The sequence below is a fragment of the Stomoxys calcitrans genome, chromosome 3, assembly GCF_963082655.1.
Source record: "Stomoxys calcitrans chromosome 3, idStoCalc2.1, whole genome shotgun sequence".
Taxonomy (NCBI): Eukaryota; Metazoa; Arthropoda; class Insecta; order Diptera; family Muscidae; genus Stomoxys; species Stomoxys calcitrans.
The window spans coordinates 59650243-59672994 of NC_081554.1; the positions used below are offsets into that span (position 1 = coordinate 59650243).

The window sequence follows — 22752 nt, forward strand, 5'->3', positions numbered from 1 at the left end:
TCTGACTGCTAGTGCGGGACACACACACAGAAGGTGTTCTATAGTCTCTTCTTCTTCGATGTCCTCACAGCTTCTGCAAAAGTCGTTGCTGGCAACCTTCAGTCTGTCAGCATGTTTTCGGATTAGACAGTGACCTGTCATGACGAACACAATGACTGAGACGTCTGTTCTAGCCAGTGACAGCAAAGCGATAGACCTCTTCAAGTCTAGATGAGGCCACATAGTTTTGGAATGCTCACAGCCCCCTCTTTGTGATTATCTATCATTCTTCGTTGCCCTTCGGCCTGGTCCTGAAAATTTAGCTTACATGTCGCTAGAGGCATACCCACAGATTCCATTATGCCTGGAATCAGCATGTCAGCATGTTTTCCGATTAGACAGTGACCTGTCATGACGGACTCAATGACTGAGACGTCTGTTCTAGCCAATGACAGCAAATCAGTAGACCTCTTCAAGTCTAGATGAGGCCACATAGTTTTAGAATGCTCACAGCATCCTCTTTGTGATCGTCTATCATTCTTCGTTGCCCTTCGGCCTGGTCCTGAAAATTTTGCTTATATGTCGCTAGAGGCATCCTCACAGATTCCAGTAATCCTGGAATGTGTAGACTAGTCTCGCAAGCTCATCCGCTTTACAAATATCTGTAGCCCGGCACCCAGAACAGGTGAATTTTGAATTGATCAGCCATCTCGTTGAGAGATCTGCGACAGTCAAGGTCGGTTTTTGTGTTCAGAAATGCGTTTTCCAGGGATTTCATTTGAATCATACTTAGCACAGTTGTTTGATTTCTCAATTATATGTGCAAAAATGTCAGCCAAATTGGATGAGAATTGCGCCCTGTAGAAGCTGAAAAATTTAATCGGGAGTTCGGTTTATAAAGCAGCTATATCAGCTTATGAAGCGATTTGAATTATACTTGGATCAAATTGGAAGTGTTACTAAAACATTACGTGCAAAATTTCGGCCAAATCTGATAAGAAATGCGCCCTGTAAAAGTTTAAGAAGTCTAATCGGGAGATCGGTTTATGTGGGAGCTAATCAGGTTATAGACCGATTTGAACCGTACAGGTACAGTTATTGGGAGTCATAACAGAACACTACATTCAAAATTTCAGCCAAATCTGAAGAAGAAGTAGACGTTTAAGAAGTCTAATCGGGAGATCGGTTTATATGGGAGCTATATCAGGTTATAGGCCGACTTGGGAGTCATAACATAACTTCATTCAAAATTTCAGCCAAATCTGATAAGAATTGCGCCCTCTAGTGGCTCAAGAAGTCAACAGCCAAGATCGGTTTAAATCACAACTATGTTAAAACATGGACCGATTTTGCTCAATTACAATCCCAATTGACCTACACTAATAAAAAGTATTGGTGAAAAATTTCCAGAGCCTTTTGCTTTACTGCTTCAAAAGTTAGCATACTTTCGACAGACGGACGGACAAGGCTAGATCAACTTAAAATGTCAAGACGAACAAGAAAATATACACTTCATAGGTTCTCAAATCAATATTTCGATGTGTTACAAACAGAATGACGAAATTAGTATACCCCCATCCTATGGTAGAGCATATATTGGGTTGCCCAAAAAGTAATTGCGGATTTTTTAAAAGAAAGTAAATGCATTTTTAATAAAACTTAGAATGAACTTTAATCAAATATACTTTTTTTACACTTTTTTTCTAAAGCAAGCTAAAAGTAACAGCTGATAACTGACAGAAGAAAGAATGCAATTACAGAGTCACAAGCTGTGAAAAAATTTGTCAACGCCAACTATATGAAAAATCCGCAATTACTTTTTGGGCAACCGAATAAAAACAAGTTACTGTTGTTTTGCCATTATTGCTAGAAATTGAAAATGAAACGATGGACCCAGCAAAAATGACAGCCATTTAGAAAAATGACAACAATTTCATTTGGATCAAATGTCAAATTAATTGAAAAGTTTTCTGTAGATGCTGCACAGTTCCTATGTCATTGACAAGTTTGGGTGAGGCAAAGGATTTTTGCCGGGGAATGACTTTGAAGTGAAAACCAACCAAATGATGCCAGTTTTGGAGGAGAAGAGAACAGCTAAGCAAGAATATAAACTGAAATTACAAACATTCTTGAGCTGAATAAATGGCAAATAAAGTCAAATTACATAGAGACTTCAACAAAATATCTGTGTGAATTTCACCAACATCATTATTAGCAAAGGCCACAAAATGTCAAAATAGTCTACCATCAGCTTAAGTAAGCTTTAATATAAAAGGCCTTCCATTTGAATATAAATTTTTCTAAATTATCTTCTTGCTACTAGTTTCCCTTGATTCAGCAATGAGCTGTAATTTATTTTTGTTCTTCTTTCTTCTTCATATCTCTTGCAGCATTAACTTACCAATTGTTGCAATATTGAAAATTGTTCCCACCACTGCCATTAGTAGAATTGTACCCAAGTTGTCAAAGAACAAACGATTGGGCATAAAATAGCCCGCATCCAAGATAATCGGTGGCAACATGTAGAAGAAGAAGGTATTGGGTGTTAGCGGTGATACAGCGACATCTGTACAAAAATACAGTACAACACCAATGACCACACCCACCACAATCAATAGGCAGGATTCGGGAAATATCAGATGGAGTTTGGGTGTCATATGGAAACCTGGAAAAGTGAGAAAAAGAAAAAGTAAAATTAATTAGTCAAGTATAAGGGTGAAATAATAAAATGAAAAAAAAAAGTGGTAAAAGCATTAAAATTAGTCCCCAACACAAAGAAGGAGTCAAGGTAGACCCATGGATAAGTATTCCGATCGGCTTAGAATCAATTCTTGTTTCGATTTAGCTATGTCCGTCTGTCTGTCTGTCCATGTATTCTTGTGATCAAGTTACAGGTCGCATTTGTTGCCTGATTGCCAATGATGAACACTATTGATTGTGAAAATAATCGGATCAGATTAAAATATAGCTTCCATATATAATTTCGATAATCGACAACATTTGGTCCAATCTTTACAAAATTTAGCGGGAGATGCTTTATTAGACGTCCCAAAACGTGTGCAAAATTTAATAAAAATCGGTTCAGATTTAGATATAGCTCCCATGTATATCTTCCATCCGATATGGCTATTTAAGGCTCATTAGCCACAATTTTGTGTCCGATCTTTACAAAATGTAACAACAGACGTTTTATTTGACTTCCCAATACGTGTGCAAAATTTCACAAAAATCGGTGCAGATTTAGATATAGCTCTTATATATATCCTTCAGCCGATATGGCCTTTTAAGGCTGTAGAAGCCACAGTTTTAGTCCGATAATTTCAAAGTGTGCCATGATACGTTTTATTTCGACGTTTCAATTCGTGATCAAAATTCCACAAAAATCGGTGCAGATTTAGATATAGCTCCCATATATATATCTTTCATCAGATATGGCCTTTCGAGGCTGTAGTAGCCACAATTTTGGTCCTTTCATAAGAAAATCTTACATCGTTCTATTCAATATTTCAATAGGTATGCAAAATTAAAGTTTGACTGGATTTCAACATAGGTTCCATGTTCTTAAAGTAGTACGTAGACTCCGTGGTATAGGATATTATATAGTCGGCCACGCCTGATTTTTGCCTTTCCTTATTGGTTTTTATATACACCAATGTTCTTGAGACGCTAGAGGGCGCAATTATTATCCGAGTCGGGTAAAATTTTGCACCAGGTATTCTATTTTGATTTCCAAGAACTGTGCCCAATATGGTCTAAATCGGTTTACAACTTGATATAGCTCCTATATAAACCGATATCGGATCCAGATTTTTGAGCCTATAGAGGGCGCAATTCTTGTTCGACATGTCTGAAATTTTGCACCTGGTGTTTATTTTAGACTTCCAATAATTCTGTAAGTATGGTCCAAATCGGTCCATAACCTAATATACCTCCCGTATAAACCGATCTCGTATCTTGATTTTTTAAGCCTCTAGAGGGCGCAATTGTTTTCCTATTTGGCTGAAATTTAGCATGATTTGTTGTGATTTGACAACAATTGTGTTAAGTATTGCTCAAATCCGTTCATAGCCCGAAATAGCTCCCATATAAACCGATTTCGGATCTTGACTTCTTGAACCGCTAGAGGACGCATTTATTATCCGATTTGGCTGACACTTTGCATGAAGTGTTTTGTCTTAACTTCAAACCACTGCGACCAGTATGGTCTAAATCGGTTAATAATTTGACATAGCTCCTATATAAACCGATTTCTGATCTTAACTTCTTTAACCGCTAGAGGGCGCAATTATTTCCCGATTTGTCTGAAATTTTGCACGAAATGCTTTGTTCTAACTTCGAACAACTGCGCCAAGTATGGTCTAAATCGGTTTATAACCTCATATAGCTCCCATATAATCCGGTCTCGGATTCTGAATTCGTCAGCCTCTATGGGGCGCAATTATTATCCAATTTGGCTGAAATTTTAAAAGAAGTGTTTTGGTTTGACCATCAATAACTGCGCCAAGTATGGCCGAAATCGGTTCACAACCTGATATAGCTCTAATATATACCGATCTTCCGATTTTAAGGTTGATTTTTTAGCTTTTATCTCTTTGGCAACACTGGCTTAAACAGCTCACTCAAACATCTTCAGCTTGGTCTATAATTTAACCATGAATCGTCTTACAAACGAACAACGCTTGCAAATTATTGAATTTTATTATCAAAATGCGTGCTCTGTTAAGAAGGTTCATCGCGCGCTTCTTCCATTCATCGAAGAACCTAATTTTTGACTCAAAGGGTACATAACTAAACAGAATTGCAGATTTTGGAGTAAAGATCAGCCAGAAGCATTGCAAGGGCTACCAATACATCCAGAAAAAGTCACAGTTTGATGGGGTTTATGGGCTGGTAGCATCATTGGACAGTACTTCTTCAAAGATGATGCGAATCGTAACGTAAGTGTGAATGGTGAGCGCTATCGTGAGATGATATCCAAAACTTTTTTTGCCGAAAATGCAAGAGCTTGACTTGCATGACATGTGGTTTCAACAAGACGGTGCCATATGCCACACAGCACGCGTAACAATGGACTTATTGAGAGGCGTGTTCGGTGAACATTTTATTTCAGGTTCAGGACCGGTCAATTGGCCGCCTAGATCTAAAGGCGGCCAATGCCTTTATTTTTTGTGTGGCTATGTTAAAGCTCGCTTCAAATGACGCATTGGAAGATAACATTGAAGCATTTATTCGTGAGATACCGGCCGAAATATTGGAAAGAGTATGCCAAAATTTGACTTAGAGGATGGATTATATGAGACGCAGTCAAGATCAACAAAAAATAATCTCCAAACATTTATTTATATGGACCGTACTATCGATTCAAATAAAGATTTCATGCATATTTTTGAGTTGTTTGTGTGCGCTTTTTTTTGAAAATCTTTCCTATAGCTCTTAAAAGATCAGCCTTTGGTTCGTTTACGTTGGGATTTATGATGGAAGTTTTGTTTTTGCATTAGAAAAAAATATTTTTTCTTTTTAAGCCTTTATTATACCCCCCCACCGACGGATGGTGCATATATTCTTGATCGTCGTAAAAATCTAAGACGATCTAGCCATGTCCGTCCGTCTGTCCATCTGTCTATAGAAATCACGCTACAATCTTTAAAAATAGATCCCTATTTTGAGCTATTGAGCTGAAACTTTGCACAGATTCATTTTTTGCCCATAGGTAGATTAAGTTCGAAGATGGGCTATATGGGACTGTATCTTGATATAGTCCCAATATGACCGATCCGCCGATTTAAGATCTTAGGCCCATAAAAGCCACATTTATTATTCGATTTCGCTGAAATGTGGGACAGTAAGTTGTATTAGGCCACTCGACATCACTCTTTAATTTGCCCCAGATCGGTGCAGTTTTGGATATAGCTGCCATATAGACCGATCTCTTGATTTAAGGTCTTGGGCGAATAAAAGGCGCATTTATTGTCCAAAGTTGCAAAAAATTGGTACAGTCAGTAGTGTTAGGCCACTCGACATCACTCTTCAATTTGGCACGGATCTGTTCAGATTTTGATATAGCTGCCCTATAGACCGATCTCTCGATTAAAGGACTTGGGCGCATAAAAGGAGCATTTATTGTCTGAATTTGCCAACATTTGGGACAGTGAGTTGTGTGAAGGCCTTCGACATCCTTCTTCAATTTGGCCCCGATCCGTGCTGATTTGGATTTAGCTGCCATACAGGCCGATCTTTTGATTTAACGATTTAGGTCCGTAAAAGGCGTATTCATTGTCCGATGTCGCCGAAATTTGGGACACTGAGTTGCGTTAGGTCCCTCGGCATCTTTCTGCAATCTGGCCCAGATCGGTCTAAATATAGCTGCCATATACACCGATCTCTCAACTGATCGGTGGGCCCATAAAAACGCATTTATAGTCCGATTTTGATGAAATTTAGGACAGTGAGTTGTGTGAGGGCCTTCGACATCTTTTTCCAATTTGGCCCAGATTCATGCTGATCTGACCGATCTGACAGACCGATCTCTCGATTTAAGGTTTTGGGCCATAAAAGGCTTATTAATTGTCCAATGTCGACGAAATTTGGAACAGTGAGTTGTGTTAGGGCCTTCAATATCCTTCTTCAATTTGGCCCAGATCGGTGCAGATTAGAATATAACTGCCAGATAGACCGATCTCTCGATTTAAATTCTTGGCCTCATAAAAGGCGCATTTATTATCCGATTTCGCTGCAATTTGACACAGTGACTTATGTTATGCTTCCGTGATATCCGTGTCATATATGGTTCAGATCGGTCTATATTTGGATATGGCTACCAAAAGGACAAATATTTTGTTCTACGAAATTGGACAATGACTGGTACTTCTTAGACCACTCAATTTCCGTGCCGAATTTGCTCCAAATCGGACTATATTTCGATATAGCTGCTTTAGGGGATAAATTATGCATTTTTCACCGGATAAAGACAAATGGTGGTTTACATATACACCCGAGGTGGTGGGTATTCATTGTTCGGCCCAGCCGAAACTAACGCCTTTTTACTATTTTTTTTTATAAAAAATTATACTTTTTTATATTTTATGTTTAGACGCTTAATTTTAATTTAAATTTTTTTTTTTTTGAAAAATTCGATTTTACCCTGTTGACAAAATATTTAAAATATCCCACCAATTTCAATCATTGCCCAACCATTGTAGCCATCTTCGAGTCCCACGAAAGCGGTACCAGTGCCACAAATCAGCAATATCCAGCTGACCACATAATCAAAAGTTTTAGTTTTTGTTTTTACTTTTTTTTTTGTTTTATCTTTAAAAGACCTGAATAATAAATTGGGTTAATCGGCGCATACAAAATTAACAAAAACAAAACTTAAGAACCCAACAACAAAAAGTAGCACAATTTGGTGAAAATCTGAGGAAATGGGTCAGTGTTATGGGTAGAGCTGCTCAAATGAAAAAAAAAACCGAAAACAATAAAAAAATATTTCTCAGCAAAAAAGAAAAACGAATGATACAAATACTCGCAAGAAGATTTTTTTTTTCTTACTCACATACCCAAGACTAAGACCAAACAAACAAATAACTTAAAAAGCACTTATATAATCAAGAACGGAATGAAACAAAAAGACAAAAGAAAAAGCCAAAACAAACAAATACAAGAGAGCAAACCCATAAAAGTAACAAAATATTCGTATACATGCCAAGTATGCAGGGGAGTTGCCCGAGACTTATTCGCAAATACCCATATTTAGTAAAAGTCTGCTGAAAAGGTTCTTTATGGGCTGTGTCGCCATGACTTTATTTTGCAGGCTAAAGATAATCATCATCAGCATAGTGTCGAGCTGGCTGATGAGCTGTGAAAGTTTTATTTTGAGTTTTTTTTCTTCTTTTTGGTGGGGTCCATAAACGGACAAAGCACAAAGTGGCCTTTCGAAATTTGTTAGAAGTCGGTGACGCCTCATTACCAAAACAAAATTAATGCTGAGAACAATATTACAAATGACAATGGGACAAAAGTGAGTGGTGTTACCGTACATTGACCACCACTCAGAGAAATTGTTACATTTGTTTCAGCCTAAGTGAGATTAATGTAGGTGTAGTCTCTCCTCCAAAGAGGCAAATACGAGAATAAAAACCATGCTTTAAGAGCTCTCCGTCAAAAATGGACTGAGGAAATCCACCATTGTGGATAAGGCGAACAAGGCAATGGTCTCCATGTCCACTTATAAGAGGGCTACTGACAAACGGTGAGGGCTTAAACCCCCTGTCACACAATGGCTGTATACTGCAGATGTTAGACCTATATTGCTATGTGATGGATGGTTCGACGATGGCAAGGGGACCAATACAATTAATTTTTTTAAATTTCAGCAAAATTAGATGAAAATCGCCTTATGTGAGGTCAAAAAGACTAATCGGGTGATGGTGTGGGCTCTATCGAGATTTTGTCCCACATAACCCAAGTACGAACTTAACGTGGGTTCAGACTGTCGAGACAGCCAGGGGGCAGCCTTGAAGCTGCCAAAGTCGGCAAGATTTCGTAACCCAAGTACGAACTTAACGTGGGGCAGCCTTGGAGCCGAGACAGTCAGGGGCAGCCTTGGAGTTGCCAAAGTCGGCAAGATTCCTTCCACGGACAGGCTAACCGTGGCGCAGTGGGTAACATGTCCCCATTTGACCTGCTTTCAAACCCTGGCGAGAATATAAGAAAATATTTCAGCGGTGGTTATCCTCTCCTAATGGTGGGCACATTTGCGAGGTACCATGCCATGTTTATAAGGCATAACAGACACGTGAAAAATTCTCCCCCAAGAAGTGTCGTCCCTTATCATTGAACTTAAACTCAAATCGGAAAACACTCATTGATATGTGAGAAGTTTGCTCCCATGTCCCTAATGTTATGTTCGTAGACGAATCCAAGTTGAACTGGGCATAAATAGAGAGTCTAGGAAAAGAAAGGCTTTGGTGGCTCTAATCGTGGCAGAGGCGACATGGATTGCAACGCTAGCGGTACGCGGCGGTGGTGCAACCTCTACGGACCTATGAGTGTCATGTGGGGTGACCAGAGATTGAGTAAGCGTAGCATGTGCGGGACCTGAATAGAGTGATTAGGGTGGTTTTATGATTTATCAGTGGGGCTATGGGTACTACTGCCACCAGGCCCTTGGAGTTGTTGCCGGGAATCCAGCCATTGACCTGTACGTCAGGGAATCGGTAGAGAGTACTCCATTTAAGTTATTTCAATTTGATCAGTTTCGGAAGACAAACTATGGCAATGGACGAACTGCAGACTGACTACCTAACGAGGGCGAACATTCCGGACAATAGTTTGTGATTGAGTTACAGAAGGGTTGGTTGGATTAGGTTTGGGGATTTTAATATCTTTACACTTGAATCGAATATGAATAGCGGAACCGGATGTGACATCTACTTCGCAGAACTGCAAATTGATGTCTACCTTGGCAAAAAGGACAATTGCATTATCTTCCAGGCACTCGTCTTTGCGTTTACCAGGAATGCGGATAGAGTAAAGGGTCATTTTTTAAGAACTATAGGAAAGTTTATCAAAAAAAAAAAAAAAAAAAAAAAAAAAACATAATATGCACGAAATCTTTAATTGAATCGATAGTACGGTCCATATAATTTAATGTCGGAAGATTATTTCATGCTTAGGTTGATCGTGACTGCGCCTCATATGGTCCTTAGTACAATTTTGGCATATTCTTTCCAACATTTCGGCCGGTATCTCACAAAAAAATGCTCCAGTGTTGTCTTCCAATGCATCAATTGAAGCGGGCTTGTCTGTATAGACATGAGCATTAATATAGCCCCAGTAAAAATAGTCTCAAGGCATTAAATCGCACGATCTAGGCGGCCAATTGACCGGTCCCGAACGTGAAATAAAATGTTCACCCAACTCGCCTCTCAATAGGTCCATTGTTACGCGTGCTGTGTGGCATGTGGCATCAACTTGATGAAACCACATGTCAAGCAAGTCAAGCTCTTGCATTTTGGGTAAAAAAAAGTTGGATATCATAGCACGATAGCGATTACCATTCACAGTTACGTAACGATTCGCATCATCATTGAAGAAATACGGTCCAATGATGTCACCAGCCCATAAACCGCACAAAACTATGGCCTTTCTGGATGCATTGGTAGCTCTTGCAATGCTTCTAGCTGATCTTCACTCCAAAATCGACAATTCTGCTTATTTACATATCCATTGAGTCAAAAATGAGCTTCGTCGTAAAATGGAAGAAGCGCGCATTGAACTTTCTTAACAGAACGCGCATTTGATAATAACATTCATTCAACGTAACATAAACTACAGCACTTAGCCTATATATATGCTGGTTCCGTATGTTTCTCAATTATGGAAATTTGTGCTCCTTGTTAGTGCGTCATCTAATAATAAAACAAGTAAAAGTGTGATAAGTTGGGTTTTAGGTACCGAACAAGGATGATCTAGGGACCGGTAAAATGAGCGCTATATCAGTTTATAGAGCGATTCTGACCGTATTTGGCACAGCAATTGGGAGTCGTAACAGAACACCACATGCAACATTTCAGCCAAATCGAACAAAAATTGCGGATTGTAAGGACTCAAGAAATCAAATCGGGAGATCCGTTTATATTAAAAATATTTCAGGTTATAGACCAATTTGGACCGTACTAGGCAGAGTTGTTGGAAGTCATAACAGAACACAGTTATTGGGATTCGAAACAGAACACTACATTCAAAATTTCAGCCAAATCGGACAAAAATTGCGGTTTGTAAGGGCTCAAGAAGTCAAATCGGGACATCGGTTTATATGGGAGCTATATCAGGTTATAGACCGATTTGGACCAAACTTGTCACAGCCATAAAAAAAGCACCACGTACAAAATTTCATCTAAATCGGACAAAAATTACGGCTACCAGGGGCTCAAGAAGTCAAATCGGGAGATCGGTTTTTATGGGAGCTATATCAAAATCTGAACCGATATGACCCATTTGCAATCCCCAACGACCTACCTCAGTATTAAGTATCTGTTCAAGGTTGCAAGCGGCTAGCTATACCCGTTCGACCGGTATCGTAATTTCGACAGACGGACGGATGGACAGACATGCCTAGATGGACTCGAGATGATCAAAAATATATATATTTTATGTGGTCCTAGACGAATATTTCAAGGTGTTACAAACGGAATGACTAGATTAGTATACCCCCATCCTATGGTGGTGGGTATAAAAAAAGAAAAAAAAAATAAGTAAAAAGGCCGGGCCGAGCCGAACTTTGGATACCCACTACCTAAGGTGTATATGTACCCCCTTTCGTCACATTCCGGTGAAAGGTGGATAAATTATGCACTCAAATTCGTCACGGACATTGAGTAGTCTAATAAATATAAGTCACTGTTCATTTTTGTAGAACAACATATTGGTCTTTTTGGCAGCTATATCCAAATATTTACCGATCTGAACCATATAGGACACGGATGTCGAAAAGCCTAACATAAGTCACTGGGACAAATTTCAACGAAATCAGAAAATAAATGCGCTTTTAATAGGGCCAAGGTTTTAAATCAGGACCGATCTGGACCAAATTTAACAAGGTTATGGTCCGTATATACAGTCTGATCTGACTCATATTTGGCTCGGATGTCAAATTTCAATGGAAACGGGTAATAAAGAAAGCTTTATTGAGCTTCAGACCCTTAATCGGCATATCGGTCTATATGACAGTTATATCTGAATACAGTCCGATCTTTACCATATTTGGGTCAAATGGCGGGTGGTTTAAAACAACAACAACAACTCACTGATGCAAATTTCAGAGAAATTCAGCAATAAATGCAGCTTTTATGGGTTTCAAACCCTTAAACGGCAGATCGGCCTATATGACAGGTATATCGAAATAGATTTCGATCTGAAACATATTTGGGGCGGATGTTAAAATAACTCACTGTTTCAAATTTCAGTGAAATCGGATAAAAATAAAACTTGTATGGACTTCATACCCTTTATCGGCAGATCGGTCTATATGGCAGCTATATCTAAATATAGCCCGATCTGAACCATATCTAGGTCGGATGTCAGATGATCAAATTTCAGAGAAATTCGGCAATAAATGCAGCTTTTATGGGTTCCAGACCCTTAAACGGCAGATCGGCCCATATGGCAGGTATATCGAAATAAAGTTCGATCTGAAACATATTTGGGCGGATGACGGGAGGCTTAAAATAATTCACTGTTGCAAATTTCAGCGAAATCGGATAAAAAATAAAACTTTTATGGGCTTCAGACCCTTTATCGGGAGATCGGTCTATATGGCAGCTATATCTAAATATAGTCCGATCTGAACCATATTTTTATCGGAAGTTTGGAGGCCTAAAAGTGCTCACTGTTTCAAATTTCAGCGAAATCGGATAAAAAATAAAACTTTTATGGGTTTTAGACCCTTTATCGGGAAATCGGTCTATATGGCAGCTATATCTAAATATAGTCCGATCTAAACCATATTTTTATCGAATGTTTGGAGGCCTAAAACTACTCATTGTTTTAAATTTCACCGAAATCGGTTGAAAAATCGGCCTATATGGCAGCTATATCCAAATATAGTCTGATCTGAACCATTTTTGGGCCAGATGTCAGGAGGTCTAAAACTCCTCGCTGTTTCAAATTTCAACGAAATCGGGTAAAAAAATAAAGCATTTATGGGCATTAGACCCTTTACTGGCAGATCGATCTATATAGCAGCTATATCCAAATGTGATCCGATTTGGCCCATTCAAGAACATAACCAGCGTGCATCAAAATGACGTATCCGTGTCAAATTTCAGCTCAATATCTCAATTTTTGAAGGCTGTAGAGCGATTACAACAGACGGATGGACAGACGGACGGACAGATACACGGACATCGTTAAATCGTCTTAGAATTTTACGATGATCCGAAATATATATACTTTATAGGGTCGGAAATTGATTGCAAACGGAATGAATCAATGAATGTACCCCCTATGATATGGTGGTGGATATAAAAATGTTAATATGGTGAAGATTATACACTACCACACCAGTGATTTAGGGTTTTCTCATTTCATGTCCCCCTATGACGCTGAACGCCTGGGTTCGAATCCTGGCGAGACCATCAGAAAAAATTTTCAGCACTGGCCCACATTTCCCCTCCTAATGCTGGCGACATTTGTGAGGTACTATGCCATGTAAGACTTCTCTCCAAAGAGGTGTCGCACTGCGGCTCGCCGTTCGGACTCGGCTATAAAAAGGAGGCTCCTTATCATTGAGCTTAAACTTGAATCGGACTGCACTCATTTATATGTGAGAAGTTTGCCCCTGTTCCTTAGTGGAATGGTCATGGGCAAAATTTGCAATTTGCATGGAAACCCCCATATATACACAAATTTCCCCCATTAACTGTGATAAAAAGCATTTTTGGCAACAATTTATTTCTAACTAAGCAATAGATTCATTATTTCTTATTGTCCCATCAATTGATGTTTAGCCTTTATAACGAAATTAAGACATCAGCATATTCATTGAAAAGGCCTTATGTAATTTATTGCCAAATCAAAATGCTGGTAACAATAACGTTGGCCTCCAATCACCAATGACTGGTGCTGCTGCTTTGTACCTAATATACTGACACTAATATTTCCAGGCAATCGGCAGCGGCCACCAATTTGGGAAGAGCCTTATTTCAAGTTCGAAAACAACAAACCCAGGCAATCATTCGCTAACATTTGTGGGGAAATGGGCAAATAAAAGAAATTTATTACTAGGCCACAAACTATTGCCTAGCTTCGAGGAGCCAAACAGCCAGCTGTGAGACAAGACGAACACCAGCACCATAACCATTACCACCACCGCCAAATAAAGTCCAAACATTAGTAATGGCCATGAGCATACAAACACATCAATAAACATTTACATATAGAATGATGTGTTTGTTATCCTTGAAAGTAAAAGCTAAAGGAAAATCTCACACCCATACTCAGCCGAGTAGTCAGCACTAGGAGTGTTGAAATGGCTTGGGTGGTCTGGTGCTACAAAGGTGGTAGTGACGTCGCCAGCAAATGAATTTTAAGGACGCACAAAGACAAATGTTCCCATTGTTGTTGTTGAGCTTTCATTTTGAACCTTGGCCCTTTGGAGTAGGTGTCTGCTGCTGCTGTTGTTGGGAGAATTGTTTTTTATTTTCACGGTCATACCAAAAACACTTGGCAGCAGCAAAAATTCTTAAACATTTCAGGGATTTTCTTTTGTTGTTGTTGTTAAATTTTTCTGTCTTCATTTTAAATTTCTTTGCTTCTTTCACAAAAATACCAAAATGGCCTCATTCATATGAGGTTTGAGTTAGGAGGAGCTACCAAAAACAAAACACCCACACACACACACACACGCGTACAGTTTTCATATCAAATAGACAATGGGCCTTTAAGGAATGACATCACTTGGGCTTTTCAACATGGCATTAAATGAAATTCCACATTAACAAAAATTAATTAGCATAGACAAGGAAAACAGTAAAGAACACCCGACTCACAACACCATTCATGTTTGTAGACCCTAGCAAAAAGATAACCATGGTCGGCAAGAGTGCCTTCCTACAGCAGAACGCCAAACTCTGTTTTGCTCTGATTAGGGGAAAGGAAGCTCATTCAATTATTGGGTATTTAGATCTAAGTATGCCAACACAATATTACATTAGTCAACAAATAAATACATAAATAATTGTTTGTTTTTTTCTTTTCCCTCTGTTTGATATTGCACCAACCAAAACTAAATCTAGGGCTTTGTTTCCTAATGGAAATAATAATTAGGCTATGTAATTGATTTGGCGCACTTTTATGTTAAATAAAAATGGTAACAATAAAATGATAAACAAGTAAGAGCGGGCTAAGTTCGGCCGGACCGAATCTTATATACCCTCCACCATGGTCACATTTGTCGAGTTCTTTGCGCAGTATCTGTTTTTAGGCAAACAAAGTATAATGAATAAGGACGGAGGAGCAGCTATATCAAGTTATAGTCCAATTCGGGGCTCAAGAAGCGAAATCGGTAGATCGGTTTATATGGGAGCTGTATCGAGCTATAGATCGATTCTGACCATATTGCACACGTATGTTCAAGGTCATGGGAGGAGCCGTTGTTCAAAACTTCTGTCAAATCGGACGAGAATTGCGCCCTCTAGAGGCTCAAGAAGTCAAGACCCAATATCGGTTTATATGGCAGCTATATCAGGTTATAGACCGATTTGAGCTATACTTAGCACAGTTGTTGAAAGTGATATCAAAACACTATGTGCAAAATTTCTGTCATATCGGATGAGAATTGCGCCCTCTAGAGGCTCAAGAAGTCAAGACCCAAAATCGGTTTATATGACAGCTATATCAGGTTACGGACCGATTTGAACCATACTAAGCACAGTTTTTGGAAGTGATATCAAAACACTATGTGCAAAATTTATAGAGACTCAAGAAGTCAAGACCCGAGATCGGTTTATATGGCAGCTATATCAGGTTGTAGACCGATTTGAACCATACTTAGCACAGTAGTTGGAAGTGATATCAAAACACTATGTGCGAAATTTCAGTCAAATCGGACGAGAATTGCGCCCTCTAGAGGCTCAAGAAGTCAAGACCCAAGATCGGTTTTTATCGCAGCTACATTAGGTTATAAACCGATTTGAACCATACTTAGCACAGTTGTTGGAAGTGATATCAAAACACTATGTGCGAAATTTCAGTCAAATCGGACGAGAATTGCGCCCTCTAGAGGCTCAAGAAGTCAAGACCCAAGATCGGTTTGTATGGCAGCTATATCAAAACATGGACCGATTTGACCCATTTACAATCCCAACCGATCTACACCAATAAGAAGTATTTATGTAAAATTTCAAGTGGCTAGCTCTACTCCTTCAAAAGTTAGAGTGCTTTCGACAAACAGACGGACGGACGAACGGACGGACGGACATAGCTAGTTCGACTTAAAATGTCACGAAGATCAAGTATAGATATACTTTATGGGGTCTTAGACGCATATTTCAAGGTGGTACAAACAGAATGACGAAATTAGTGTACCCCCATCCTATGGTGGAGGGTATAAAAAGTGCAAAATATTTAAATAGTTATATTCTTGTTTTTATTTTTGGTTGGGAAGCAAAGAAACAAAAACAGACATTAAGCTCAAAATAATGTTGCCAAATTACAACTAAATCTTAGGAATTCCTTTTAAATTAAAATAATAAATTAGTTAAGTAAATAATTTTGGGGGCTTTAATGAAAAATGCTTAAAAAGTTAAAAAATCCTTATCGAAGAGATATGCATTCTTCCACTATCAATAAAGGTGCACACGAGCTATTTTTAAGAAATTACTGGTAAAATACAGTCACAGGTTGACCAAAGTGTGTGGGCTTTAACAATGGTTGATTGGTTAGAGAAGATCAATCATCGAGATGAAGCGGCTAATGGTGATTTGGCAAATCGAACGAATTTTCGAAACTTTAGGGAGTTGCAAGGAGGCGCCCGATACACAAAGGGTCTTGAAGTCTTGCACTTCATCTCGATAACAGCTCAGCTCTAAACATTCAAAATTTCAAGAAAATTGCCATTTCTCACAGGGCACATTTTTTTGTACCCTCCACCATAGGATGGGGGTATACCAATTTCGTCATTCTGTTTGTAACACCTCGAAATATTGATTTTGGACCCCCTAAAGTATATATATTCTTAATCGTCTCGACATTTTGAATCGAACTAGCCATGTCCGTATGTCCGTCTTTCGAAATCACGATAGCGGTCGAACGCAAAGAGCTAGCCTCTTGAAATTTTGCGTAGATGTCCGTCCGTCTGTCTGTCGAAAGCGCGCTAACTTTTGAAGGAGTAAAGCTAGCAGCGTGAAATTTTCCACAAATACTTCTTATTAGTGTATTAGCCGACCTACACCGACCTGGATTGTAAATGGGCCAAATCGGTCCATGTTTTGATATTGCTGCCATATAAACCGATCTTGGGTCCTGACTTCTTGAGCCTCTATAGTGCGCGATTCTTATTCGATTGGAATGAAATTTTGCACGACGTGTTTTGTTATGATATCCAACAACTGTGCCAGGTATGGTTTAAATCGGTCCATAACCAAATATAGCTGCCATATAAACCGATCTTGGGTCTTGACTTCTTGAGCCTCTAGAGTGCGCGATTCTTATCCGATTAGAATGAAATTTTGCACGACGCGTTTTGTTATGATATCCAACAACTGTGCAAAGTATGATCCAAATCGGTTCATAACCTGATATAGCTGTCATATAAACAGATCTGGGGTCTTGACTTCTTGAGCCTCTAGAGGGCGCAATTCTTATCCGATTTGAATGAAATTTTGCACGAAGTATTTTGTTATGATATCCAACAACTGTGCCTTGTATGCTTCAAATCGGTCCATAACCTGATATAGCTGTCATATAAACCGATCTTGGGTCTTGACTTCTTGAGCTTCTAGAGGGCGCAATTCCTATCCGATTTGGCTGAAATTTTGCATGACGTATTTTATTCTTACTCTCAACTACTGTGTCAAATAAGGTTCAAATCGGTTCATAACCTGATATAGCTGCCATATAAACCGATCTGGGATCTTGACTTCTTGAGCCTCTAGAGATCGCAATTATTATCCGATTTGCCTGAAATTTTGTACGACGGCTCCTCTCATGACCATCAACATACATGTTTATTATGGTCTGAATCTGCCTATAGCCCGATACAGCTCCCATATAAATCGATTTCTCTATTTCACTTCTTGAGCCCCCAAAGGGCGCAATTCTTATTCGTTGTGGCTGACATTTTACACAGGTCTCCAACATATAATATAATTGTGGTCCTAGCCGGACCATATCTTGATATCGATCTAATAGCAGAGCAAATCCTTTCTTATATCCTTTTTTGCCTAAGAAGAGATGCCGGGAAAAGAATTCGACAAATGCGATCCATGGTGGAGTGTATATAAGATTCGGCCCGGCCGAACTTAGCAAGCTTTTACTTGTTTCGGTCTACTTTTTACCCCCCAAGACCTTTTACGACCTTGTCGTTTAGGTTACTATCGCTTTAATGGCCAAACTACTATCCAAACATACATTATCGACGTCCTAGCATTGACACATTGCCATCTCAGACAATGCCCGGTTGTACGTACCGGATTGACCCGTTCAAGTCCTTCATAAGCAAGGGCCGCCGCCTTAGTGTACAACACATGGCCCCAGTGTACAACAACGGTTTACCGCCTGCTGGACCGTGTTATGGACATGCAGACGCAGGAAGTAAATTTCGGTCGCTGGATTCTCAGTGTAGGCCCCCAGGCCCACTTAGTTCTGAAGCTTTCATCCACCCTTGTAGCACGACCTTTCAGATGGCAATACATGAGATCTATCAATCCATATCCTGTGGCATGCCCTTTGTCCTTCAATCCCTAGTTATTATGTCATAGGACCCAAAAATTACCAACTTGTTCCTTAGAATGTTGTTTGACCAGTATCTAAAAACTCGAGTTACAAGGTACTGGTCTATGAATTGGAGCAATATGACTGTCCTCCCTTGTTAAAAGCCCCCGAGATGTCAATAATCAATATCATCGGTGTGGACATCTTGTATTGAGCTTTGCTAAGTTAAAGCCAAGATGTGTTACTTAGCAACCTTCAAGCCAAACTCGGAACGTATAAAGCCTATGTTTTTTTTTATGGTAATGGGCATACAAAATCTTTATGTTAACTTAGTTTGGCTAAGTTCCTTGTACTGTTATAATCATTTAGATAACATTTTATTGGCATTAAAACGTGGATTGCAAGGTGGACAAGGTATTTATTCAGCACATGTTCACTTAGCACCTGTTGTCATAATTTTCTCTTACTGTTTTTCCCCATCTAACACATTTTGTTTTGTTACCCAGTGCCATTGTGGAATTAGACTTTGCTCTAACAATTGACAATCTCCTGGCCCAAAAAATATTTGTTTACCTATTCAGCTTATGCAGCTTATGGCCTAAAGTGACTAGTGGGAATGACTTAAGTACTTACCAATTTTCGCTATACTAGCCGATAATATCCATACACCAATAATGAATGGCGTTTTCACTCTATCAAATTCCACTTGAGCCAAGGGATAACGATCGTGGCCACCACCATCATGACCACCATCGTCGTCGTCGCCATCATGCGTTGTTGCCCCATGTGTATTGGAATCACCGCCATTTAATTTCATATCACCTTCGGCTGCTTGGTCTGTCCCAATATATTTTTGTTGTTTAATGGCATTATTGTTGTTGTTTTCCGTTGCTGAAGAGTGGTCCGCTGGCAAAGACTGTGAATGATAAGAAAATCCAGAAAATGGAGTTAATTAATAAAATCGAAAAAAAAAATTTCCAAATTTATCACACGTTTTTTAGATGTGTAATTTCAATGGGGTGGGTGATACACATTTTATTCTTGGGGCAAAAAAATAAAATAAATTAATTGATTTATTGAAGATATAAGATATTGAGCCCGGGAGGACAAGATGATTAACATGCCAAAGAAAAAGGAATATTGATATATTTTTGGAAAATATTGAAGGAAGTTGAACATTATGCCATATAACACACATGTTAACAATATTTAGGTTAAGTTAGGTTGAAAAGAGGGTGCATATATTACTTGCCCCATGCAACTATACATATGCACCTAAGCTTGTTGTGCGCTCTAAAATACATCTAAATCCCGTATCCTTTACTGGAATATCTTTCATCAAATCATCAGACAAAGTCGGATGGTATCATTCAACAGACAAAGTCAGATGGTATCCATCCTCCGGTTCCACAATAGATTTTCGAATTGAGAAACAACATAAAACTAACAAACCAAATTACCCAGGGATTGAAGTTCCAATCGCTTTTGTATTCTTGATAATCCTGATAATAAAAGTAACTCACATGTTTCTTAAAAAAATAAATTTCCAATATAGCTTTTTAAAGTTCTTATGCTCTATCTGCCTCTTTAAAATGCCACATATGTTGAACCCCTTCCCATCTTGTGAATGTCCGCTGTTATCTTATCCTTTAAACACTATTAAATCTTAAGGTGAAGAAGGCTTTTGAACATTAACCTGCCAAGATAGGAAATATGTTGTTATTGCAAAGAAATGTTTATGCAAATTAATCCTTTTGCCCATATACATACACACATACAAACAAGCACACCTTTCGAAAATGTTAATTTTCCAAAGTGGTGACAGCATTTACAGAGATTACCAGAAAGTTCATTTCCTAAATGCAAATTTGGTAATCGATGTTGTATTTTTTTGCCTTAGATATCTTTTAGCTATAAAAAAGGTAGAGATTTGTAACAGAATACCAAGAGATATTCTTTTTACGAATTTGGGTTAAAGTATTGGGTTGCCCACAAAGTAATTGCGGATTTTTTAAAAGAAAGTAAATGCATTTTTAATAAAACTTAGAATGAACATTAATCAAATATACACTTTTTTTCTAAAGCAAGCTAAAAGTAACAGCTGATAACTGACAGAAGAAATAATGCAATTACAGAGTAACAAGCTGTGAAAAAATTTGTCAACGCCGACTATATGAAAAATCCGCAATTACTTTTTGGGCAAACCAATATATTAAAATGCAATATAACAGGTAACACTAGGCTAAACTGGCTTAAGTATTTTATCATTCTTACATTTCTGAGTTGTAATGTAATGTAATTACAACATTTTTAAATTCTAATCAAGAAGAAGCCACCAGAATAGCTTTACTGATTGATTGATATTACAAAGGGGGGCTATCTTGGTATGAATGGGGAGAGCAAAGGCTGAGTATTTGAAAAAGTTTACTAAAACGAACGGGAAGAACTAAATTTCGTACCTCTAATACGCATAAAGTTGAAAATTTTGCAAAAAAAACTAGTAAAAGCGTGCTAAGTTCGGCCGGGCCGAATCTTATATACCCTCCACCATGGATCGCATTTGTCAAGTTCTTTGCTCCGCATTTCATTATAGGTCAAACAAATCGTTTACCCTGCATCTCGTTATAGGCAAACAGAGGATAATGATAAGAATTACGCCCCACAGATGTTCAAAAAGTATAATCGGGAGATAAGTTTATATGGCAGCTGGTTATGGACCACTGTTGGTATCCTTGATACAATATCCGATGTTCCAGGCAGTGTGGATTACAACCTACCTGAGCCGTTTTTTGATAAAAAGTACTGTGCCACTATTCCTGATAGAACCGATTGGAACTACGATATCCCTGGTAACAGAAGTTATATAGACTTCTATACGGATGGTTCCAAACTAAACGACCAGGTGGACTCTAAGGATCTGGAACTGGTCAAATCGAAAAGGTAACCAGACCACTGCAGTGTGTATCCAGCGGAGATCCTTGCAATTAAGGAAGTGGTGGAATGGCTTTGATATAATATCATTACGACGATTGGCATAAATATCTTCTCAGACCAGGCTGGCAGCCATTAAATCCCTGGCGAACGTATTTCTGAACATAAAAACCGCCCTCGACTGTCGCAGATCTCTCAACGAGATGGCTGAACAGTTCAAAATTCATCAGTTCTAGGTGCTGGGCCACAGAGATATCCCAGAGAATTGTAAAGCGGATGAGCTTGCGAGACTAGAAACTACCCTACACATTCCAGGGATACTGGAATCTGTGGGTATGCCTCTAGCGACATGTTAACTAAGTTTTCAGGACCAGGCCCGCAGAACAACGAATGATAGATGGTCACAAAGAGGAGGCTGTGAGCATTCCAAAACTTTTTGGCTTAATCTAGATTTGGGGAGGTCAACCGCTTGTTGTCATTGGCTAGAACAGACGTCTCAGTCATTGTGTCCGTCATGACAGGTCACTGCCTAATCGGAAAACATGCTTACAGACCGAAGGTTGCCAGCAACGACTTTTGCAGAAGCTGTGAGGACATCGAAGAAGAAAAGACTATAGAAGACCTTCTGTGTGTGTGTCCCGCTATAGCAGTCAGAAGGAGTTCCACATTAGTTTCTCATTTCTTTGAGAACCTGTCTGATATAGCGGATGTGAACATTCGCAAGTTATTGGGGTTTTTAAAGCGATCTGGATGGTTCAACGTTAGGAACTAGAAGGTATCTTTCTTCTTCTGTTCCTATGGTATCACAATGTCTAAATGAGTCAAATGCAGATTGTCACTTAAACCTAACCTAGTCCGGCCTTCATTGGAATAAGATTGTGCGGTTTGGAACCCATTCTGCAAGTGCTACTCAGATAGGATTGAATCAGTCTAGTCCAATTTCTTATTTTTGCACTTTGGGCTTACCATGGAATTCGGCTGAATTTCTTTTCCCCTACGAGAAACTTATTGACGACTTACCAACGCTCGAAAGGAGCCGCTTGATGCTTAGGGCCGTATTTATTGTGAAATTATAGCGAAATCAGATCGATACCCAATTCTTAATCGGCGAATTAAATTTTAACATTCCTCTCCAAAATACTCGGCATTACATGCCTCTTATACTACCTTTAGTGAGTTTTGCTCTTTGTGTGATGTGTATAACAAAATGTATAGTAGTGTGTCCTTCACCGATCCTATTCATGTAATAAAGAATTCTATTTTTCGTCTCAAGTTTCTTGTAGAAGTTGCCAGAGAAGACTGTTCATCTTATTGTCCTTTCATTGTTGTGTAATATCTATGGCGCTTTAGATGTTGTCAGAATGGATGAAGAAGCTCCAGCAAAGAAGTCTTTTGAAGGCAAACACGGTG

The 22752-nt window shown here is 38.9% G+C and overlaps 1 protein-coding gene across 14 annotated transcripts in view; it reads right to left on the reverse strand.

Annotated features, from left to right (window-relative positions):
• LOC106081447 (sodium/hydrogen exchanger 3) overlaps nt 1-22752 on the reverse strand; it is a 275612-nt gene that overhangs the window by 147020 nt on the left and 105840 nt on the right. For all 14 annotated transcript variants that reach the window (XM_059364876.1, XM_013243386.2, XM_013243387.2 and 11 more), the window contains exons 3-4: nt 19045-19327; nt 2381-2644 (exon numbers count right to left, since the gene is read on the reverse strand). In XM_059364876.1, coding sequence (XP_059220859.1) covers nt 2381-2644; nt 19045-19327 — 547 coding nt within the window. The remainder of the gene's footprint in view (nt 1-2380; nt 2645-19044; nt 19328-22752) is intronic.